We start from the raw sequence: 25,211 nt of genomic DNA on the forward strand, positions 1-25,211 counted from the left end.
GGTACTGAAAGAACACCCAGAAGTAAACCATCCTGAAGATGGTTTTAATGAAATGTTTTTGGATGGAGCAAGTGGCTGTGCTGCTGCAAGAGGATGTGCAGTTAGAGACTGATATCAGTCTCTTTGGTTCTTCACTTAAACTTTTTTGTAGGGTTTTTCTTTCAGGGCTAGAAGAAGGGAATAAAGGTGCCTAAACTGTGTTGCATCTGATAAAGTCCCAGAAGACTTTAGGATCTTTTTGGAGCCATTAAAAGGCTGTGTGTTGATCTAAGGGGTTTGTGGGAGATAGTACCTGGGTATTGTTCTGATGTAAAACAAAGAGGGTAAAGCAGGAATATTGACATCATTGCTGTCTGCTGGGTCAACTCCTGGCCACCATTAAGAAGTAAGTGGGAAATCAGGTAGGACTTTGTTCAGCAGTAAGAAATCAGACAGGGATCTGACTAAATGAGTTGTACCCTCCCTGTGTGTTCATCAGGAGCCCATAAAATGCTGAGAGCTAAGCAAACCTGCATTCATTTTACCCACAAAGTTTGTTCAGGATTTTAGTTATTCTGTATCCTGGTCTGCTCCTCCTGTGTGTTTTCACAGCAAAAACTGCTTGGTTTCTTCTGTCCAAGTTACGCATCAAGGAATATCCAATGACAAAAAGCACTTGGCTGAGAGTCTTTGCCAGTGTCACACTGTGGGCACAGAGGGTGCTCGTGGCTTTGAGCTGTTAGTTCTGACAGCCAGGAGGGCAGTGTGCTTCTCCCGCCCTGGGACCCAAGCTGTCAGCAAAAAGCTGTTCTGAAGGAACCACTAGTTTCATTTTCATCCTTCCTGCTTTTTGGAGCAAGCTTGGCCAAAGCTGGTTGCACCATATCTCAGCCTTTGCACAGGCAGTTTTGGGGAGTTAATGCTGTGTTTTGGTGAAGCTGCACTGCTGTAGGAAAACATGGCAAATTCTGCTGGCTGTGAGGACTCAACCTGTGGGTGCTGGGCCTGAGATGAGCAGTCTGGGTCACTGCTGGGTCACTCAGCAGACTTGGGTGACATTGTTCTGTGTGAAGTATGCACAGAGAGGGAGAACATACTCGACAATTGAGTTTATGAGTTCAGATGTGCGGAGCAAAGCAGCAGCACAGAAGAATTTAGTGTCCCACGATGGCCTCAGATTGGCTCCCACCAAGAGGTTTTCCTGTCACTTGCAAGCACATCTTGTTAAGTTTTGATTAGGAGGCTGTATCAAAGAACCTGAACAAAATGTGCATTTTTATAAATAAAGCTTAAGCTATCAAAAATTATTAAAAACATGCTGAACAGAAAGAATCTCTTTCAAGGCAAAAAACCTTGCAGGAAGGTTTTTCTGGCTGTTGACTGAGGCAGAGATGTGGTCTGGACCCTCTGATAATGAGGGTTTAAGTCCTGTGTGGGCTAGCACTGCAGAATTTTGATGTTAGCTCTGCCACTAACTGCTTTCTTCCTGCATCAGTGGTGCTCTTGTTACAGGTGCATTACCGAGGTGTGTTCCTTTCAGTGTAAATAATGCTGCTGCCACAGAGCCCCTTAACAGGCTGGGTTTGATAAAGGATGAATTCATGGAGTGGTCTCTGCAATCAGGCTGGCAGAACTGCTCTTAGCCCCAGTGCTGGTGCTGAGGAGAATAATTAGTGCCGAGAGAACGGTTTGAGCTGCACTTGCCCAGGCTGTGCAGAACCGACACAAAGTGCTCGCAGCGCCTGTGCTGGAGTGGCAACATGAAACTAAAACTTGTTGGGTGATCCAGCTCCTCTTGTTTTGTAACCCTAAAATGTTATTAATGTGCGTGATTTGGTGTGCAGAATATTGCCTGTGTATAAACAGCTCCAGCTTGTGAGAAGGGAAGAGGAGGGAAGTGCATGCTCTTGCCCCATGGAACCCTCTCTTCACAGACACACAGCTGTGCTGGAGCAGTGTCACTGTGGGTACATTAGGAGATTATGAATATCCCCCCATCCCCCATTCACTGTCACAAAACCCATTTCCAATAAGACAAATGCTTTTTTTGGTGATGTGTAACATTGTCTTGACAGGAGGTCCTTTTAAGCATCAGCACAGCTGAAATTCCAGTGCTCTGCTGGCTGTTGCTAGCTCAGCAGTGTCTCTTTTATTAGTGATGTCCACTGGCATGTCAGATGGCAAAATTATTTCATTTGCTCTATAACTGTGTTTGCAGTTACCAGGGCTGATGCTGGCTTGGTTAACTGCTGCTGCAGCTTTGTTTGAGCTACACAGGCCAGTAGCACAGTGGAAAATGCAGGTCTGCTGGAACTGGCACTCAGGTTTGTTCTGTTGACCTTAATACCCTTTCTGTCCAGAGGTGACTTGCATATAGGTTTCCATCTCAAAGGGTTGCTTGTTGCCAAATGCTGAGTGCTGGCATGTTACTTGTAATTCACTATAGTCAATCATATCCTTGCTTTTTGTAATGGATGAAACAGTCCAGGAATTTTGTGCAATCTTTTTACTCTCACTTCTGCAATTTGACCTGTTCTGATGACTTTGTTGCTGTTGCAATTGTTCATATCTCATGGCTATGGTTTCCCAATAATATGGGCTTTGTATGTTTTGTCTCATTTGTATACCTCCAAGGTGTTACAAAATAAGAGTTCAGATAGCTTGGGAAAAACTCAACAAAATCCCCCAGCAGGCTGTGAAATTTGGAGTAGTTTACCTGTTGTTAAGAGTAGTCAGACGAGCCTTGGTTGACCTGATGCTTAACTGAAAACCTCATAACATTTTTCAAATCAAAGGGCATTTCACCCTCTTTCAACTACTAATGTCTTGTGTCTTAGAGATATGATTATTCCATGGTGTCAGGTCATGGCATCAAGTGAGCTTTGGGTCCAGATATGTAATAAAAAGCCCTCCAGTTCTCTACTGGTAAAACAAAGTGAATTAACCTTTCAGTTACATCTCCAAATGCCTTTCTCAAATATGCCTGTGGATTCAATAACTCCTGTAGCCACACGAATTGCATTGGTTTGAGCTGTATACCCTTTTCCAGCTCTTATCTGTGCAATTACTGTCTGTGGCCTGTCTTTCCTTGATTGACCAAGTAATATTCTGGTTTTAATTCTAGTTAATCGCTTGGAACTCTTGAAGTGGAAACAGGCTTTGCTTGACTCTGTGGTGTACAAGCTCCCGGGCTGGGTTTGATAGCTGTGCAGAGCTGCTGCTTGCACTTGCTTAGAATTGCAGTCATTTAAAAGGCAGTAACAGAGGGCACTATCTGCCCCTGTTATTTAAACGGTGATGATTTCAAGCAGAGATGGGGAATTGGAAAGTCATTCTCTGCTCTGCACTTTGCACGCTGAGGGCTCCATCCTGCCACGTGCTGAGCCCTCTGAGGCCCTGGTGGATTCACAGCTGAGCAAATGGAGTCAGCACCTTGCAGCCTGGCTCCCTGTCAGGCAGGATTGTGAACCCTGCGAGTCACTTAACCTCTTCCTGACTCTGTTTAACCTTGGATGTAATGACAGAGGGGGATAATCACGTCTGTCTCTCTTAGGGGCAATTTGAAGCGTAATTAATTGATATTAGTTAAAGCATTTGAGATCACCCGTTGAGAGGTACTAAAGGAAGCCGGGGGCTGAGGGGGGAGCAGAGCCCTTTCTCATGCTGAGCGTAGAGCACAGACAGCACAAATGCCATGGGCTCACAAATCACTGGGCTTTCAGATCTCCTCTGAGGAGTTGGCCAGGACTTTGTTCTGAAAGTACTGACAGTTTAAGTTAGTGTATTTAATATGAAAGCAGTGTACATTAAAATGTGTGCGTGTTTAAACTCTCTCCTTAAAAAAAAACCCTCATGCAAAATACATGCACACCACTTTATTACTTTATTTATCAGAATTTTATTACGTATGAGACGCTAAAAGCACACATGGCAACAACACGGGTAGGGTTATAAAGCATTATATGTTACTGATGGGTATAAGGTAGTGCTTTCTGAAGTCAAAACGCCCAGTCTGTGCTGCTGCAGTGTTCTAGTTGGGATGCTCAGGTTAGGGTTGGCAGGGGCTGTCGTCCTTGCCTGACCCATGAGCAGAGCTGGCCTCCTGCAGCACCTGCAGGGGATGGTGACACGAGCACAGCCAGACCATGGCACTGCTGGAGCAGTCTCAGCTCAGCGATGCAAGTCAAGGACAGCTGTCTTCTGATCAGGTAGAGAGCCACTGTGTGAAAGCATCTCTTTTAGAAAACCATTTCCTTTCAGACCAAAAATCACTAGTGATGGGGAATGTGAATTTCCATCTAAACTTGACTGGCTTCAGCATGGAACCAGCTCTGGAGCTTGCTCAGCCTTTGGCACCCAGCTTGAATAGCTCGTTATAATGAAATTTAGAGACTGACTTCTCTCGATTTCTATCACTTCTTAATCTTTGGATTTAAGCTGTTGACACACTGAACTTCCTGACTCCCTTTGCCGTGAAACACATCTTTCAGTTCTGTTGTTTTTCTTATGTGTCTTCTGAACCCCCTCCAGTTTGAACTCATTGTTGATTTGTGGGCCCAGAACTGCAAACAGCACTTCAGAGGTGCCAGGCAAAGGGGCCCTCTCCACATCTGCTTACTATTTTAATTTATATATTCAGTGAAGTTCATTTTGACAACTCCATCATTTTCTTTCAAAGCTGTATTGCTAGCATTGTTTGGATTTCTTTTGCTTCTAATACATTTAAAGCCCCTTATATACTTAAAACGTCATTATTACCTCTGGTGACTGTAGGTACTGCTTTGATGTCCATTTGCTTCCTTTATCTATTTTGTACAAATTGTTAGCTTTTGATTTATATTCATTAAAAAACAGCTTCACCTTTCTTCTATGTGCTATGCTAATACAGCTTCCACTCTTCTAAGGAAACTGAATTAACCTTGTACTGTTCAGCTCTAGAGAGGTTATTTTATATCACTGGGCTTTGTAGTTTCAAATTAAACAATGCATGAAGTAAATAAACTTAAAGGATTTTTTTTTCATATTTAAACAAGTAGACACCTGAGTTCTCAGAAAGGGGACTTGGTTCCTTTAGGCAGTTCTGAAAATTTGCCACAATTTTATTTTAAATTTAATGAAGTGACTGTTGTACAACAGGGTGCATCTGTTTCATGCCCTACTCTCGAGACATCTTTAGAATTGCCGTCTAGTCCTAATACCTTTGTACATTGAAGTTGTAAGAATCTCTTAAGTTTACTTTTGACTACTATATTCTCTAAACAATTCATTGGTTAAAAAAAGGAAGCCCTGTTCAATGAAAAATTCTCCATTTGAATGCAATAAAGACATGTAGGTTATTCACTAGGTTGTTCCACTGCTTTGAAATCCTCTTTGCATCCCTTCTGCATCCCATGGGATCCTGCAATTATGGAAAATGTTTTCACAGGTATTATTATGTCTGAAAATTTATCAAATTGCTACTATATCATATCAATTTTGTGTCATTCTTACCATACCTGAAAAATGGGTTTATATTATTTTTTCTTAGTCTCCTTTTTGTTTAAAAACCAAAATATCAGTTCACAAGGTGATGTGAGCACGTAGTTAAGTTTTTCTATTACCCCATGTGCTCTCTGTGTTTTGCATCATGTAAGAAATGTGTTGTGGCATCATTTTGGAAATCACATCCAGCTCAGCCCTGCAGTTCTTCACTTCTTCACAGTCCTCAAAGCAGTGTTTCCACAAGAATGAAGTTCCAGCCCCTTTCTGTGCCCAAAGCAGTGCTGGCTCCTTGGGTCTTTCCTCAAAGACACCCTGAGAAGGTGCTGTACCTTGAGGTTGTTCCTGCTATCAGTAAATCCAGCCCATGGAAAACAAGCTGGGTTATATATTTTCCATCACTTCATCTCCCTAAAGACCCACTAGCTTTCCTTAAAATGCCTCTCTAATTAGAAGAGATTTAATCTGACTCCCTCTCCCCTCAGTGATAATGGCTCTGAGTGAAGCCTGCTTGCTTGCTTGCTTGATTTCCCTCGTCTGCTGTTCATCAGCCATTCCTCTTGAATTTTTCCCACAGAAACCATATTTCTCATGTACTGGCTCAGTCGAGAGCTACTTGGTTTTCAAGGTGAGGAATGTGTGATGGTGCCTGCTGTGACTGTACCACATCTCCTACCACCTTTACAACATGAATGGTGGAGAAAAACCTTGTAGAAAATACTGGGTTTGTGTACGTTTTTAAATTTGTAGTACAAGGCCAAAGAGAACTCCAGAACTCCTGAGCTGCAGGTGTTTGGGACCTTGATTTAAGCAGGCAGCTCTCGTGCCCCAGCAGGTCAGGGGGAGCAGATGCCACCATGGACTGTATGGTGGGTCCTCCAGAGAGCCAAATTCTGAGCACAGAGCTGAGTGCATGACTAGAGCTCTATTAAAGCTGTATTGTTTGCTGATTGTGAACAGGGAATGGCCTCAGCACATGCTACAGCATGTGCCTGAGATGTCAAGTTCTCTTGTTTTCCTACCAGGTGATGCAACTGTGTTTCTGCAGTAGGAAATGGAGTTATCTTGAGATGTGCAGGAATGATTAGAGGTTTTCTGTGCCAGTACTGGGATCCTGTAGAAAGGCTGGATATTTCAGGAGCAGGGGTTTTTTTCACATTTCTCAAGTCAGGCACAGGAAATTACTGTTAAGTTCACATCTGCTCTTAACCCTGTTGAGATCAAATTTGACACTGTTGTAAAAATGAAAAAAGAAAATTGTTAAAGCAAAGCCCTGCATCTGTGTTAGAAGTTCTGCTCCCAGAAGTGCTGCTTTTCAATGCTGCTCAGTTAAAACTCCACTTCTTGTCCTTGCAGGAAGTCTGTGTGCTTACCATAGGATCCAAATTATTAAACTAAAATGAATTTTCCAACTTGTTTAGTCCATAGTGACTGAGAAGGGGCAGGACCTTTTGGTTCTTAACACCTTACACTTTTATATGCCACCGGTTTAATCTCTTTCCATTGCAGCCCATCTGAAAATTCCTTTGTAAGGAGGCTGCACACTTCCTATCCTCATGTACTGTGCTCAGTACATTTCCTTTCCTTGCACTTTCGAATCTAGAAGATAGTGTTAACACTTAAAATAAATGTGTGATAGTGGGTGTGAAGAGGGAATGGGGAGAACAAGTTTTCCGTCTGTCAAAATGAAGACATCAACCTCTGCTTTTATTTTTTTTGGCATGTGTGCTTTAAATAGAATGACTGGGTTGGGTGACTTCCAAGTGTTTGCTGCATTTGGCAATCCTTCTAAGTTGTAACAGATGAAGTTCTGCTGTTCCATATGATGTGCTCCTTCCCCCTTTTTCAGTGACTCCTTGAAACTCCTTGGGAATTCAGTGTAGCATTCACATCTGTTCCGTGGATGGATGTCCAAGGCTAACAAAATGCCTACTGGACTTGGAGGCAGCTCTGCCAAAAGCCATATGGTTGTGTTTTAGTTTTGTGAGCACAGTGCAGTAAAGAAAGGAGGTTGGGCCAAGGGAGAAGTGAAGGGAGGAGGGATGGAGCTTCAGATGGATAAATGAAGGTAATTTCTCATTATTTGGTATTGGATTTGGTATTTTTGTGTGGAAGAATATGCTTGCTATTTGTGTTCTCATTTTCTTGCAGAAGGTGGCTCATGAAGAGCTCTTACCTGCTACAACTTCTCTAGGGGCTTTGAGAGAGGCCATACTGTCCTGAAATACCTTTTTTTGAGAGTTTACAAGATGTTCATTAATGAAACCTAAATTTCAAGATCATAAGCAAAAAAGGGAACCTGAAAGATTTAAGTTTTTAAGAGCCTTTATGTTTTAGTGTAACAGTTGGAAGTGCTTTCCAGAAAAACTGCAGCATGTAGTTAAGAACAAGTGTGTTCCTGTTTTAGAGGTGCCTGATTTTTATCCATTTTTTGTTCCTGAAATTCTTTTTAGATGTCGTCACCAGTTCTGATTTATTTGTGTAGAGCAGTGTTAACAAGGCAACCGAGGCAGTCCCCCCACAGTACAGGAAATTATCCAGGATTTGTTAAGATTCAGGCTTGACCTGCAGGCTCTTCAGTATCAGGCAGACAGGCCAGACAAGTGCTAAGAGAGAAAATGGATCACCAAAGTGGGCTGATGGACATGGGAGCAGCCTGAAACCCTAGCCTCCTCCTCCTCTTTCTTCTCTTCTTCCTCCTCTTCCTTTTCTTTCATGACCATTTTCTTCCAGGCAAATGCTGAACAGCCCAACAAGGTTAATAGTTTGCGAGCTGTAGAACACTGTGCTGTCTCCCACTGAAACACAGCTGCCATCGTGCTCCATAAAGAGTTTGAAGCCATTAAGGTGGATTTACAGAAGTGCCTCAGTTTCCCAGGAAACATCCCCTTGACTTTCTGGTATTCTTAGTTACTGCACATGCTCCCAGTACATTTACACAGATGTGTCACTGCAGTACTTTCAGAACCCTATTCTGGAGAAAGAGATGCTCTAAAATTCAAAGCAGTGCATGTAAACAATGAAGTTACATTTTGGTGAAGCTGAAGGGGTATTCAGCCTTTCCTTTGTGGAAAGGAGTGTGCAGTGTTTATGCACAGATACTATTTTCCTTGTCAGCTGAAAGAGTGAGCATAGCTTAGGAGGGTGGCTGCAAGTCTCCTAGAAGGGCATTTGTTCAGTCCTGATTTTAAAGTAACACAGACACTTGTTTAGCATGTAAAATACTGGTAAACAACAGTAGCATAAGCTGTGATTGGTGCTTGTGAGAAACTCATTTGTGATTTTTCTGTTCCTACCCAGAAATAATAGCAAGATGAACTCCTTTGCCAGCATTACACAGGCTTGACTGAAGTGTGTCCATTCCTTTCTTAATGTGCATCTAAGCCAAAAATAGTGTCTTGAGTCTTTGCTTGTGATGAGCCTCTGTGCTGAGTTTGAAAAAAAGTAATTTATTACACATATACAGGTACTTTGCTTTTCAAAGTCTTACTTAGTATAGTAATGATGTTTTGAGAGGAGTTAAGATTATTCATAGACAATAATTTGTAGACATTGATTCTAAATTAAGAGCACTCATACCTGAACCTTAAATCAAGAGAACAGTTCTAATTTCCCTTCTGTGACTTCTGAAATCTTGAGTCAAATCAGTGTGTATTAAAGCAAGGGATTAGCTGGCCTTTTGTTCAGTGCTGCAGTGGTACCAAGAAGTATCAGCCCATCTCCCATTCAGGGCTCTGGGGTTCCTGTGTGCAGTGTCTGTAGAACTCTTCAGGGGTTGCCCAGCTGTGGTGAACAACTGGCAGGTCAGCAGCAGTCACCCTAACCTGAGACTGGACATCTGCCCTCCATCCATGAAACATGTCTGGCCTATTGGACTTGCTTCTCCTCCCCTCCCTTATGTTCCCAATGGCTTGGCTTTAACACAGGCCTTTTCCAAATACTTATAAATGCTCCCAGCAGTTTCCTTTCCAACCTCCAGCCTCCTGTTCCCAGCTGTGCTGTCTTTATTCCTATGCCCAAATGTAGCTGGTATCTGTGGCAAGAGCAGTAATAACCTGCCTGGCAATGCCAGGAGGTGCAGAGCAGGGCAATGGTCTGTCTGGGGCTGGTGCTCTGGAAGTGCCCTTAGGAGATTGGTGATGGAGAAAAGCCCCCTGCACCACGGTCCTTATTATGGGATGTCGTGTAACTGTAAACAGACACCTGAAGTCCTTGAGGTCACAGGGATCTTAAACACGTGCTTACTTTCATGTAGCTGACAGATGTTTTGTCCTGCTCATTCCAGAACTGGAGAGCTCCTCTTTAGAGCAATTTTTAATTCAGATTTTCCACTGACTCACCTTGTGTCTTGAGTTTGTCCCAATATCTTTCCTACAACTAAAGTTTATGATGTCTTTTTCTTCCTATGTCAAACAGGGTGTCCTCACTGTAAAAATGCCATTCCACATTTCACAACTGCTGCTGAAGTCTTTAAAGAAGATCGCAAGGTAACTTGCTGTTATTTTTTTTCTGTGATGTTTAAGCATATTTTCCATAATTTGTACTTTATAGGCTTTGCTTATTGATAAGGTTATAGATCTGAACATGAAATTGCTGTTACACTAGAAGAAATGTATCTGCATCATAGGGGTTTTATCTTTTATGGTCAAATTGAGTTATATTTCCAACCTGTTCTGTTTGCCCTAATTTGCTCTATTTTATGTTTAAATCTTTGTGTAAGAGTTACTTTGTATGAAACACAATTCTTTCTCATTGAGGGATTAGATAAATATAGTTAATAAAATCTCCATTCCCCTTCAACTTTTATCCGCTGTTGGGGTGCATGTAGAGAAACCACAAGTTGTGTGATAGTTCTGAGGACCTCAATCACATAACTAACTAATCCTTGCTTGCATAGCTCAAAATACAATATATTTCTTTAAATTGGCTGACTTGAGCCCAGGTCCTCTTCCAGGACCCTGATGTTTCAGCCTTGAACATGCATCCAATTGCTGAATCACACTGGGTAATTTCCTTGCATCAGCTGAACCACTTTTTCACTGAGCACATGGAGATCTAGGGTTAAAAACAACCCAAAAAATACTTCAGCCCCTGGATCTAACCAGATAACTAGCTAGGAACCTGTTTGATACCTTTCAGTGAACCGTATTTCATTCTGATCTCTGAATTTGTTCCACCTGCACATTTGGTGTTTAGGTGTGGCAAGAAAAATGTTTGGTAATTTAATATGGAAATTGCTCTCTACACCTTCCTCAGGAGGGGAAACAGACAGGAGATGCTGAGCTCTCCTCCCTGGCATCCAGTGACAGGACATGTGGGAATAATTCAAAGCTGTGCCAGGGGAGGTTCTGACTGTATGGTAGGAGAAACTTCTTCACCAAGAGGGTGATCAGTCCCTGGAACAAGCTTCCTTAGAGAGCTGGTCAATGCCCTGAGCCTGTCAGTGTTTAAGGGACATTTGGACAGCATCTTAACAACAGGTTTACCTTTTGGTCAGCTCTGAATTGGTCAGGCAGCTGGAGTAGATAATCCTTGTAGGTTCCATCCAGCTGAAATAGTTTATCCTATTCTATGTTCTAAATGGAGAGGTAATTTTATAACAGTTGTACTCCATAACAGAAGAATTTTTGTAATTTTTTTCTTTTCCTCTCATCTGTTCTGTAAATCACAGAGACTGCATAAGATTGACAAGAAGCAAATCATTCTTGTATCACTGACTGCATAAATTAGTCCATCACTTCTGCCCTCTGGCACACAGAACATTCATAGGCATGCAGCTTTTAGTTCTCTTACTGCTGTAAATTAGTTTGCTCAGATGCCTTTTGGTTACTTCTTTGTTTCTGAGATCTCTCAGAAAGTATCCTTGTTTTCCCACTTTTCTGGTAGTTCCAAATGAAGCCTCTCTTTCCTATACTCATTAAAATTTCAGTCAGAGGAAGTGAAACAAATGTACCAAACAATGTGAAACTTGCTTATTAGAGCCCCAGGATGTCTTAACAAGCAATCAGAATCATGCCATAGTTTGTTGGACAGGGTGGTGGTGGGAAATGCAGGCCTGGGAAGCTTTTCCTTCAGACTGCAGGTTATAAAGGGACTCCAGAGCAGAGCAGTGATTGACAGTTGCAACTCTTGACTTCAGTTTAAGGCTGAAGTGGGGAGATATAAAATGTAATGAGTTGGAACAGGAGAGCCAGTAGGGAATATTAAGGCTGGTACAGTTTTAAAGAGGTGTGTGCAGTTAGGGAGAATGGTGTTATTCCACCCCAATGACTTACAAAAGTGCCAGGGATTGATTATGTTGGGAGCCCCTATTTAATTGTGTACAGCTATAACTTGCCAAGGTGCTTCCTGCTGCCAGTTTGTGCCATTGTGGAAAAGAAAACAAACCTGTTTTAGACTTCAGGAGGGCACATCGCTGTTCCCACAAGGGGCACATGTAATATTCCCATGTTTCAAACTGGACTGAACCTTTAAACTAATTTGTAGTTCTGTAGGGTTTCAAACTGGTAAAATCACTGCTTAAGAGAAAGGAAGTATTTATTCTTTCAAAAACAGGGCAAGATTACTAATTTTCATTTTAAGTAGTAGATTCTTTTCACTATTTCATTTCTATAGTAGTGTCCTTTTTTTTTTTCCCCTTGAGAAAGGTTTTTCACTTAACGGAGTATTTTTGCATTTAAACTGTATCTTCTACTTAAAAGAAGGTCTTTTAATTAAACATTTTATCCTGCAGAAACCAAGGAACAATCAAAAACATTCCAGCCTTGAATTGGTTATAGATAATGTCTTAAAAGGTATCCTTTGGGAGACTTTGAGTCTTTACACTGGAATTTTGAAGATGAGCAGAGCTTGAAGCTGTTAAATACGTGTCTCTTGGTTTTGGCGCTGAAGCCCCCCTCCCCCGGGGCTGTGTGTAATGCTCTGTACTTTTTCATCATCTGCACTGCTGGAGTTGGAGTTTAAAAATGCACTGCTTGGAACATTGGCCCCAAATGTCAGTTCTCATTGGCCACATCACTGCTGGTGGTTTTAGCCAGAATCCCCAGCCTGCTCGCTGGCCTGGGGCAATCCTGTGGCTGCTGCAAAACACAGCTCGGGCTGAGACCCACGAACCAGAGCCTCCAGTCTCTCCATCTTCCTGGAGAAATTCAGTGCCAGTAGGACCAGATCAGTGGAGAGGCTACTCCAGTGGCAGTGAGCATATTGTTTCAGTTATTTAAAAGGGGAAAAAAAAGGTGGAAACAAAAAGCCATCTGGAGCATTGTTAGCTTGGGGCGCTGTGGCCTTAGCTTACAGCTGCCAGGGAGAAGCCCATGGCCAGTGCCCCACAGCTCAAGTTCTGCAGTGACCAGTGAACACCAGAAAATGCAAAAATGTGAGGGTTGTCACTTAGCTGAACAGATTGAAGAGCAGGAAGGCATGTTCAGTAACTGCTCCACAGTCTCTCCTGAAAACGAAATCTTTAAAAAATCTGCATTCTGCCTTCTGGCTGATCCCATAGCTCAGCTTGAAGGAACTGATTTGTGGTGTTCCAGTTTGGATTTGCTGAAGGAAAGCTCTTGACTCTTCAAGGCCTTTCAGTAACAAATCTTTGGCAGTCCTGCAAAGAGGCTGCTTTTTGACCAACCTTCCCATTTTCACAGGAGACTGTTCCTGTACAAATGCATTGACCCAGATCTGAGCACCACAGCTGGGTTCCAGCGAGTTCCCACGGAAACAGCTGTGGCAGCAATTGCTGGAAAGGGTGCAGCAAATGGGGTGAGCTGGGGTGTTAGTGGGCCAGTCAGCAGTGAAACTGGTGGGTCCCCAATGTGTATTGTGAATCACAGTTTAAAATTATTATACCAACCAAATGGCTGTACAGAGTTATCCAAATGAGATAATATTTTAGTTTGGCAAGGAATTTGATCCCTATTTGCTTAAAAAGCATGTGCTGAATTTCTTTTTAATTAGACTCATTAAATATGGTGATGTTAGCACTGTACATCACGTTGTACTAATGGATGTCCCCTTTGCAAACAGGCCTGCTTTGAGAACAGCTGATGAACTGCACCTCCTGTAATGATGCCATGCCACATCAGGGCAGCTAATAATGAATCTCCCATTTGCAAGGCTGTTCACTTTGAGAACAGTAGCTAAACTGCAGCAAGCTTTAGCAGACCAGTCCCTCACTGCTGTTAGGGTCCAGAACAAGTGATACAAATAGAAACCTATGGAGTAATCATAGGGAAGAATGCACATCTGTCTTATTTACAGGTGCTTTTAAGATATTTGGCAACAACCAACTTTTTTCCTAGTAATCAGGTAATTGTCATCTGGAATTGATTCTACTCTTAAAATGTTGTTTGGAAGCATTTATTTCCATGCTGCAACTTTGTTTTTACTTTTTTTAAGCTTATCAAATATCATTCCTCTTTCAAATCAATATTCAGTTAGCTATTCACTTCCATTTTCATAACAAAAGTCAATATTAGCTCTAGCAGAGATTTATTTTCTTGAATCAATAAACCAGTGTGTGGCAGTACATATTTTAACAGGGGAGCAGCTAGGATTGCAGGGGGTTATTTTTACTATATCACCATGTGGTGACTGGAAGGCAAACTGTTAAAAAGAAAGCTTTAAGAACAGAAAGGAGGAGTTACCTGGAAGGTCAAGGGATCCCACTTTCAATTTTCTACGCATCTGTTTGAACAGTTCAATGTAATTGTGTTTCTTACCTGTAAGATCCCTCTGGAGCAAAAAGTTGGAAGGGAACGGTGATTTCTGATGTATGATTAGATTATACTGCCAGTACTTCTTTTTCCTTCTAACACTTAGTAACAAAATAAGGCATCACCCTTCTGTTACAGCTGGGGCACCTGGATGTCAGTGGTCATGGGTTTGGCATAGCTGCTTTTATACTGAAGCACCTAAATGAAAGTTCTGGTTTTTGCAACAGCTCAGCTTTTGTGATCAGTCCTCTTCATCTGAAAAATATGCCATGCTCTATTTCCTCAGAGCTCTTCAGAGCTGCTCATACGCTGCTCACAGTCTATTGCCATGCTCAGTTAAGTTTGCAACTTTGTAGTTAAGCTCCCAGTTTTTTGGTAGAACCATGAAATGTTGTGGGATTTCTTTTTCAAGTAAAGGTATTTTCCAGTCCCAGATGTTTCCAGAGTTATATTAACCTATCCTGACTATGGGGAAATGCATACTTATTTGGTGGGTTATTGTTGCTGCTGTTATCATTATTATGCATCACTGTACATACTCACCTGATACTATTAATTATTAAGAGTTGCATGCCATTTGTGAGGAACTACTTGTAAAATTACGAAAGTTGGATGTACTCCAAGAAACTTCCTTTGGGGTCCACAGTCTCTGATTGATTATCTTTTCATTTGATAACATTTCTATTCCTGCAACAGCTACTGAACAGGCTGGTGATAGACCTGAACGGCATTGGCTCTGGAAAGGACTTGTATATAATGATGTGTTGTCAATATCTAAGGCAGCAGAGCTTTGGGTTATAGAGAATCCATAATCCCGTGGAGTTTTGTGCATGTTGCAGATACAGCACTTACAGCTTTTTCTCCCTGAAATATTTTTTCAGTTAATTTTCCCTTCTGGTTAGAGGAAAGCTCAAGAAATTAAATTTTAGCCCTAACAATCAAAATCTTCCTAAAATCAATCTTGCCTTCTGAAAGCTGTTACACTGGATTTTTTCACAATGGACATATACACACACACATAAATGTTAGACCAGTGTTAGCAGAGTTTCTTTCACATACTTTTAGCAGGTTTTTCCCTCTTGATAAGAGGGAATTTGTGACAGGTGCTGCCAAGTGTCTTGGCTCTTGGACACCTACTATGGATGTCTTATGCTTAATATGTCTGCAGTTTCTGGTTGAATAAACTTAGTGGGTTTACAGGTCAGAGCATGTAGGTCTTGCTAACCTGTGCTCTCCAGTGCACTTCTGTGTAAGTTGTTGCTGGTAGCTGAATATGAGGATCATTTCTGAAGGGAATATTCTCCAGAAGTCTTTAACCACATTTTGAGAGAGGTTTTTTTGGTTGTTATTTTTCCTGACTCAGTTTCCTTCTTTAGTGAAGCAGAAAAGCTGACTGTTGCTAAGAGAGCTGAGAATGAGGGGAAACTTTCCCTACAGTGTATTACTGCTCACTTGAGCCATGATTCTGCATCTTTTTACATGCAGCCTTTGAGTAGAGCCATGCAGGAATTCACTCTGGTAGGATACACCTCTACCAGCAATGGAGCTCAGTATTCACAGTCCATGAAAACACAAACAGAAAGAAGCAAAGGGCATCAGTGCTATTTGCTGAAATTCTGGTGTGTCTCAGAGTTCAGCTGCCTGGAGTTGATGGAATGGAGATGAGAATTGGTCCCCAGTCCAGAAGTGTGTTTTGCTACAAGTGTTTTCCAGCATCACTTTTCTCCTCTCTCAGTGCACTATATTTGATCTTCCGCTGTGAGACAGGCAAGACAATTAGGACTGTGATATGCTATGGTAATGAGTGCACAGAGATGGTAGCAACCTCTATATTTAGGCTGCCTTAACATTTCCACTCTAAAGTAATCACTCAAGCTCTCCTAAGTACTCTTACTCAGCCACTGTTGGCAGCAGGCATTGAATGCAGCCTCAGATACAGTCTTGGGAATTAGATGTTCCTCTATGAAATTTTGCTCACGTCTGTATGAGTTACAAGGCTTTTGAAAATCGCCGTTCCTCTTCTCTCCCTGGCTGTAAAAATAACCAAATGTGTGTGTTCTGTAGAGCTGGGCTCAAAATGGTGCTTGCAGTGGTGGGGCTGTGTGGGAGCTTGCATTAGGAGCACTGCAGAGGGGACAGACCGTGGACATGTCCCCCACATGCTATTCCAGATGTGCCATTAAACCTGTTGGATCAGACACAGCACTGGGCTCATGTGGCTGCCGTGGACAGACTTAGACTGGGATCTTTGTGTGCACAGCTAAGGCACAGATGGGCAGCTTAGGTTTCCATGTGCTGTAGAGGAGAGCAGTGTCTCAAGGATGCTGCTGAGCATTTCTGTCAGAAGCCACCTCTTTGAGGTCCATCTGTTCTGAGGCAACAGGTGAAGATGTTCTGAACAAGGTTAACAGTGGCTTACAGCATTGGATTCCTGCACTGCACCCTCTCCTCACTGGGGGCTGTTCTCACAAAAGGTAAATTAAATTGCATGCTTTGCTCCAGCCGGTACCAGTTTAGATATTTCCAGAGGTACAGATAAAGAGAGTTTCTTTTACTTCTTCCCTCTTCCATCCAGTGTACTAAAAACTCATTTTCTTAATCTCCAAGACACTGAGAACAGATGTGTCATCAGTCACAACAGTGGAATGTCTCAAACCAGCTACTAAGATCTGGATGAGCACATGCATACCTTCCCCTTTTTTGGATGTAATCTCTCCCTGTGTGATATTTAAAGCAGTGAGAAAAAAGATTATTTTATATGTTCTAGTTTTTAGGAAATCAGAACTTCTAGTATTCTTTCTACTTCATGCTGTGTCATGAAATAAAAGTTTGTCTCCATTCTAAGCTTTTCTTTACACAGAAGTAGCCAACAGAGCTCTAAATTTTGGCTGGCTGCTGAGGTCAGGAGGGCAGAAATACTTAGATGAAACTCTTCTACAGTTTATTATTCGTAATCTTTCATTTAAATTGGCCCTGAATGTGTAGGAATCTTTGTGTTTACAAAAAGAAAAAAAATAGGGCCATACATGTTTTTAACAGCTTTCAAGAGTCCTCATTCTCTAACAGCCTTATTAATGTTCAAAATCAGAAACCAGATATTTAAGGTAAGAACACTGTTCACTTTATCTCATACTTTCCACTTGAAAACAGACCAAGCGAGATCATACTGAGAATTGTCTTGTCAGGCTTTCAAAGCCAAAGCAAAACAAGCAAATTAACTGAAGTTGGCTTTGCCAATCTCTTTAATTACTTCTAGGATAATGAGATCAGGTTTTCCCATTTTGACAGTGTCACCATGACACAGGAGGACTTTGTGGAATATTAAGTGATCTTTTAATTATGGAAGAACAGTTCAACCGCAACCCTAAAGTCATGCAAGCAAAAGGTATTTTGATCAGCTGTTTGAAGGAGGCTTGTGGAATGGAAATTTCAAATTAGGATGTGTCTGCTATGAAATTAGCACTTGATAAATTGTAACCCACTGAAAAGTTGCAAAAAGTCATTCCTCTAATTTGGTTTCTTTGCATAGGTTGTGCTCCAACGTGCTTGCCCTTCAGCAGGGCCTGGCTGGGGCTGTGAGTGCAGAGCTTATGTGAGCAGCCTGCATTCAGATTCCAAACTGCTGCTCACAGGAACAGTCAGGGTGAAATCACAGCACAGGGCTCAGTTGCTTTGAGTAGAAGCCTATGAATTCCATTTTGTTTCAGCATCAGAACTGGTAGGGGCAGCCCCTCCTCAATACTTCACAGAGTCAGGACTTGAATGTTCCAAGCTGCTGCTCTGGGGCTGTGAGGCTGTGCTTCCTTGCCCTGCATGTGTGGAAGCAGGCAGGGACTGAGGGTGTTGCTCCACTGTCAATAGGCTGAAAGTGTGGCAGGCTCTTTCCTACTCAGGGTTTGTCTGTGTGACAGTAGCATCTAGAGGTTTAAAAAGGAATTAAAGCCCAGTTTGCTAATGGCTGCATATAATGTACAATCCTGGAAGAAGACAGGGAAGGAAATACAAACATAGGCTGAGATTATAAGCAAGCAACCTTTTTCTGTACATGCAGTGCTTGGTAGATGATACTCTGGCTTCTCACTCATCCCCATTTGACCTTGGAAGAACTGCATGGAGTTTAGAAAAGCTGTTTGGAGTAGAAAACATTAGTCTGTGAAAAGGCTGCATAAGTGACCAGCCATGTTTGGTAACTTTTCTGAGCATTAGCATGCCCTGGAAATGAGGTTGGGTTAGGTGGGTCGTTACCATCACCAAAGCCACTGTCACTATTCATCACTTAAAACCAAAGTGGAGGAAAAATATTGCAGCATGACAGAGCTGTGACCGCTCTGCCCGGATTTGGTTTTATTAATCCAGCCTCTGGATTTCCTGTTTGGAGTCTAACACAGAACTCACTTGGGAGGCTGCAAAGGTGATTTTCTGCTCTGTGAGTTGAATGTGCTGTGCACAGGCCAGGTGATGACCATCCTCTGCTCTCCCTCCACAGCTAAGCCCTTACAGAAGCCACTGCATGTTTGGCAGAAGACTTAAGTCTCTCTCAGTGCTAAGGCTAAGCTGCAGCAGCAGCATCACCATGAAATGGGTTCTTGCTTTCTCTCCTGCCTCAGTGTGATCTCTTGTGTTTCAGATTGCCTACGCTGCAGTGGACTGTGCCAAAGGACAGAATCACGACCTGTGTAAGCAGGAGGGGGTCGATGGCTACCCCACCTTCAACTATTACAACTACGGGAAATTTGTGGAAAAATATACTGGAGATCGAGGGGTAAGTGAAAGCAAGAGTCATCACCTGGTACAGGGAGCAAAGTCTCCTCTGCCTGTCCTGCCTTGCAAATGAAAACCGCGGAGTGAAATTTTACCATGCCTCTGTTGCTGTCTTACATGGATGAATCATAGTGTACCACACCCCTGTACATCTCTGCATTAGGAACAATCTTGGTCTATTTTTAGGAGCATGAGAAGAGGAAAAAGGATTAGATTTGGTAATATTCTTTGTGTATTTTATTCTATAAGCTGAAGTCTGTGAGTGAATTTGGACTGAGTGAAAGGGAAGGGTTTATTGCATGTGCTGCTGGCAGAAATGCCAGAAAACACAGGGCTTAACTCCTGTCAGTTCTGGATCGCATGGACACTGCAAACGTGTTACAGATCCACCAGGCTGCCAAATGGTGACAGACCATTGGTTTTATAGCCAGGACAAAGCTGTCCTTTGGAGACTAGAGGAAAGTAAATATCTCATTTGCCCTGAATCAGATTCACTCCTGGCACTCAGGATGGAAAGACAAATTGTGCCATCTACCCCTGGGCTGAAGTTTCATTCTTTTGTCCTGCTGTGGCCAGCTAATTATATGCTATGAGTGCAAGAAATGGGGGCAGAAATGGCATGATGCCTTCAGTGGTTGTAAAGTGCCTGAAAATAAGGAAGCAATTCAATTATTTGTGGGCTGCCTTTGTCGTAACCTCCTAGAGGGAGGTTACTCCTCAGCAGCCATTGATTGCCTGGGGTCTGCAAGAAAAACTTGGGGACTTTGAGCCATGCAGTGATTTTGAAAAAAGATTCTTGCTTGAAAGTTATTGCTGCTGTTAGAGCGCAGAAAATTATATAGAAGCATGAATTTAAAAGCCAGGTTCTGAGGTTCTCTGTTAGTCAGGATCCTGGGGAAGTCTTCATGGAGCTTTGCCTCCCAGTTTTCTTCAGCATGCTTGGACTCCAATAATTACCATTTCATGGTGCTGATCCAGCCGTTGTTATGGATACTGTGTTTAGTTCCAATTCTGGATCTTTTCTTAAAAGTAAAGATAGGTGCAGTAGCCAACAATTGAAGTAAGATTTCAGCTGCAGTTTTTGCCTTTCTAACCTGTTCTTAGAGAAATGACATATGAAAGGAAGGATCCGTGGTGGTTGATAAAAATCATTTATATCCAATATAGCATATAACTTATTTTTATATAATATTTATATATTATATATACTCTGCAGAGCAGGAGTGCTCTGAGGCCACAGGAGTTAGGAGATATTTATCCATATGCTGGAAAGTGGACTAACAAATCCCCTATATGTACTCAACCCTTTCTTGGGTAAAAATTACCCACAGGACCATCCTGGTCTCTCTGCTGATGGCTGCTCTGTTCCCCTTCCACCTCTCTGGGGACCCTACGGTCTTCTGCTTGTGCAGCATTGAACTGGGGTTTGCTATCTCTTACCATGGTAATGCTGCAGGCAGTGCTTAGCACAGTGCCTGTCATGGGGGCTGCTGATTGCCAGATGTCTCAGGTGACAAAGGGCTGAAGCTTGTCACTTCATTTATTTTCAGTGGAAGAATAATGAACAGTTTTAGAAAAGCTTTTTGTTGTTCAGCCTTCTAAAAACTTACCAGCCTTGTGGTTTGGGTTGGGTTTATTTTGTTTTGTTCTTCCACAACATTCTTTTAAGTCTTTAACTTCTGTTAGTTGCTCTCTACCTTTGGTATTTTCCCTCTTCATCACCAGTTTTGAGTGGTGTGTTCTATGATTGTTTAAATGCAAAAATGGTCAGATTGGGTGGGAGCAGTGTCACTTGCCCAGAAAACTTCAATGTTGGGGTACCAGTAGACAGTGTATTCCAACACAGGTGTTCACACCTCAACCCACCTGAGCCTTCTGAAATGCCTTAGTGCTGTGTTCACAGCTTTCCTTGGAAAAGACAGCTTTCCTTGGAAAAGGAAACTGGTGGCAGTCAACAGCCTTAATTCATAAGTTGGTAAGTTGTTGAAATACAGAGGTTGGCATCTAGACAACCAGGTTTGAGATTTTTGATAATAAGTTTAATAGTAACTTGAAGAAAAAAAGTGATTTCAATCATTAGAATGTTTGGATAAGGAGAAAAATTGTGATCAAAACTATTAGAGGATGAGTGGCAAATGTGTGTACAGTCAACAAACAATCCAGTAACTGCTTTTAAAATGACACAAATAGCATACAAAGGCAGCTTGAAAATGTCTTTTGAGTGTTTTCAATAAAACGGCATCAGTAGCACTTCTAGAGACAGATTTTACCTTGTCCTATGAGTTTTAGGGACTTTTTCTCTGTGTCCCATCTCTTCAAAGTCTGGCATGTGGGATGTGCATGGATATTTTCCCCTTGCAGTGGAGCAGCACAGGACCAGAGTATGGCGCGATGAGGCAATGCAGCAGTAACTGCTCCCTGGTTTCTATTCCGCCATGGGCTACAGAAACTAAACAACTGCTCCTTAGTTTATATTCTGCTGGGATGCAGAAGCTCAAAGTGTTCTTGATGCGTTGTTTTGCTTTGTTGGTAAAAATATGACCCATATTTTTCTTCCTTCAAAACCAGGAGTCTGGATTCACCACTTTCATGCGAACCCTGAGAGAAAGAGATCATGAAAGAGTAGGAAAGAAGAAGGATGAATTGTAGTTTCTGCCTCAAAAGAAGCTTTCCGCTGCACTGTGAATGGTTCCAGGTCTTTTGTTGATGCACCTGAGACTTCACATATTCTCAAGACAGAGACTTTTTTTTATAAACAGCCATGGCCATTTTGTACGATTTTGAAATAAAGTGAAACCACTTGATTTTTAAAAGGAAAATAAATTAGAATGTTGCCATAATGTTTTAAAGAAAACTTAGCATTTTCTCTCATGTTGGGAGACTATGCCCACTGACACTCCTATGCAATATTTTTGTAGTCTGTAGTGTGTCTGTAGGTGATGTTGTTTGTTAGGGTGAAATTTTTGTTCCGGTATTGCAGTACATGTAAAAAACAAAGGGGAGGGGACACGGTTTGGTTTGGGTTTGTTTTGTTATGTTTTGTTCAGATCAGTGCAGGAAAATGGGATTTATAAGACACACATATATTCAATTGAAGTTTTTCATTCTTGTGAAATAGTTATGTGTTCTTGACTGAGATTTGGAGGGAACAATTTTAAGGTGCTCAGGGATAAATAAGGTATCTGAGTTAATGAAGACATTAAAATGGACCAGTTCCAGATCTGTTAATTTCATTTAAATCTCTCTGGTCTTTAAATCAGAACTGTTTACATACCTTTATAAAAGATATTGAGTGAATTAAGCCACACATTAAAAATCAGCAGAGCATGGGTGAAATCAGATTAAACCCTCCTTCTTTAACATCAATACTGTCAGTGTATCTGTAAGTTATGGCAGGAATTACTATCTTATAGGGGTACATAGTTATTCTTATAGGGTACACAGTTTCCCTTCAAGTTATGATTGGGTCATATCAAATATGTGTTGTAAAGTGTTATGTTCAACTGTTTTGAGAAATGCATAGTACTTCTGGTAATGCAGTAATTGTGTGTATTACCTGTTTACATTCCAAAAGTTATCTGCATTTGTAAGAGGGATTTTTCCTTTTTGCTCCTTAAGGAGTTGCACAAACAATCTCTCTCTGACAGTCATCACTGTAAAACCTGTATCAGCAGCAGTTGAAATGTGTTACACTTTTGATGCTTAAAAAAAAAAGTTTATCTGGAGGTACCTCTGTCTTCGCAGGAGGGGAGAGGGAGGGGCAGAAAGTTGTGATTCACTTTGAACTGAAAATAAATTTTTAAAAGGACAAGTATTTTTATCATTAATCAGCCTTGTTCAGCTTCTTCCCCACCGGGCGAATGACCACAGCTGCTGGTGGCTTAGGAAGAGCCGGAGCACGCGGGAAGAGTTCCAACTGCCCGTGGCCTTGGGAGTGCTGGGCAGCTCTGCAGGTGAGGGTGAGGGTGCTGGGTGAGGGTGACACTGCAGCTGTGAGCTGGGTGAGGGTCACACTGCAGCTATGTGTGTGCTGGGTGAGGGTCCAGCTGCAGCTGTGTGTGCTGGGTGAGGGTCACACTGCAGCTGTGAGCTGGGTGAGGGTCACACTGCAGGTGTGTGTGTGCTGGGTGAGGGTCACACTGCAGGTGTGAGCTGGGTGAGGGTCACAGTGCAGCTGTGTGTGTGCTGGGTGAGGGTGACACTGCAGCTGTGTGTGCTGGGTGAGGGTCACAGTGCAGGTGTATGCTGGGTAAGGGTCACACTGTGGCTGTGTGCTGGGTGAGGGTCACACTCCCCTGCCCTGGCACTCCTGGGGGCACAAACAGCTTCTCACAGCAGAGAGCTGTGACCTGGCTCTGCAACCTTCCTCTTGCTCCTCAGTCTGTCTCATTTTCTTGCAGTTGGGGTCTGCAGGTTGTGCTGAGGGGCTGCTCAGGAGGTGAATGGCATCTTGCCTCCTTCCTGGGTGTTTTTTCCTTCTCCCTCTTGCCCAATTAATGGCACTGTGTGTCTGGCACCGTTAAGCTGCTGAAGCCATTAGTGAGTATTGTGGAATTCCAGTAGCCTGATTGGCCTTGTGTGGTGGCCAGCTTGTTAACCATGGCATCAACTGGAATGGCCATGGAGCTGTGCCAAGTATCTTCTCTTATTAGGCACCTGATGAGCCTCTTCACCCAAAAAAATCAGCTGCATGATATTATAGTGCAAAAGTAGCTTAATTTATGAAGACTCTTACTCTCTTTTTTTCCTTTCAATTAGCACAGTTACTTGTGTATAGCACTTCTGCAGAAGATCATGATAATTCTTTATTTCAAGCTATCCTCACACAAGTAGCAGGCACTCTGCCCTGCATTTAGGAAACAATACATATTGATGTCATTTGATCTCAAACAGGAATTCTTCTGCTTTTAGCAAACTATCAAATATGATCAGTCCAAAACTTGCTGCCTCTTTTGATCTCAGAGTCAAAGCAGCAGGCACTAACGAAATACAGCCTCCTGAAAATGTTGAGCATTTCTGTGCATAGGCTGTGCCTATGTTTGTGCTAATTGGTGAGAAATGCAGACTTTTTCAAAAATAAGAAAGAAAAAAATGATAGCTTGCCAATGGTGACTTCACTAGTCAGGATCATTCTGAATTATAGGCTTTAGTAAATGTTTAGGATAAGACAATTGCACACTGTGCTTCAGACCAGTAATTCCTTACAGCTGGTTGCACAATAATAAAATTAAGAATTCTCATTTTTCCCTTCAGTCTTTTGTCAGTTACTTCTTGGACTTGGGCCTTCATTTTTTCTTGACTGAAGAAAAAATGTGTTGTGCATGTGTTAATGCAAAAATATAAAATATTTGAGAATAATTTACCTTCTGTTACAGGGTCATGACTCATCTGGTTTATGGTTTGAATGGTTTTTGAAAAATACAGTTTTGAACACCATAAATGATTACATCAAATGGCTGACAAAAGCCTTAGTTATGGTGAACTAGAGTGTACCAGGAGCTCAGAGTTTTCCTTTCAAGCCTTTTTAATTAGTAGGCCAGGCCTGGATATCAGTCAAACTGTTTTAGTTCTGTTGCCTCCAGTAAAGCAAAAGTTGGTGTTTATATTTGCTAGTGAAGTCAGTTTATGTTTATAGTCACATCAGTCACGTTGAAATTGAAGTATGTTGTTATTTTTTACAAACTGTGAATGAAAAAATATGTGTAAGAGCTCTTATTTTCTGTATTTGAGTGGTTGGTCATTTCACACATTCAGACTTCCCAGCCTGTTGTAGTAGATGCGTAGCCCAGGCGTTCATAATCACACAGGAATTTCTGCCGTGGTTAAAAGTGAGTAATCTGGGCTTTCAAGTCATGAATCATTTATCAGCGAGAAACTTAATTGCTGATAACAAATGGTTTGCAGTGAATCAGAGATTCTGCTCTTGCAATTATGGGTTTGGTCTTTCAGTCTTTTTAAGGTGTGATTCAAAGGTCTTGGACATCCGCTACATAGTTAACCCTAAGCAGATTAAATCTTGTCGAGGAAGGGTAAAACGTGTACACAGCAGAGAGGCTGAGCCAGGATTGTGCATCATTTTGTTCCCCAGTGTTGGCTTAAACAGGCTATAAATAGGGCTGTGTTAGTCCTGCTGTGTGGCTGGACCAAGAGATGAAGGGCAGCAGGGCCAAGCATTTTCTGCATACTGGAAGCTGGGGAGGAAATGGTTTTCCCAGCTAATGAAAGAGCCTGAGATGTTGGATTTGTTTCATCCAACAAAAGGAGGAAAATGCAGGGAAAAGT

General features: G+C 42.1%; 1 protein-coding gene across 1 annotated transcript in view; it reads left to right on the forward strand.

Moving 5' to 3' along the window:
• Positions 1-21,769, forward strand: part of PDIA5 (protein disulfide isomerase family A member 5) — an 86,095-nt gene extending 64,326 nt beyond the window's left edge. The window contains exons 15-17 of the mRNA XM_039702105.1: positions 9,874-9,944; positions 18,796-18,930; positions 21,498-21,769. Of these exons, the coding sequence (XP_039558039.1) occupies positions 9,874-9,944; positions 18,796-18,930; positions 21,498-21,578 (287 nt within the window). The 3' untranslated portion in view covers positions 21,579-21,769. The remainder of the gene's footprint in view (positions 1-9,873; positions 9,945-18,795; positions 18,931-21,497) is intronic.
• The last annotated feature ends 3,442 nt before the right edge of the window (positions 21,770-25,211 follow it).

This window comes from Passer montanus, unplaced genomic scaffold, assembly GCF_014805655.1.
Source record: "Passer montanus isolate IOZ18808 unplaced genomic scaffold, ASM1480565v1 scaffold1, whole genome shotgun sequence".
Lineage (NCBI taxonomy): Eukaryota > Metazoa > Chordata > Aves > Passeriformes > Passeridae > Passer > Passer montanus.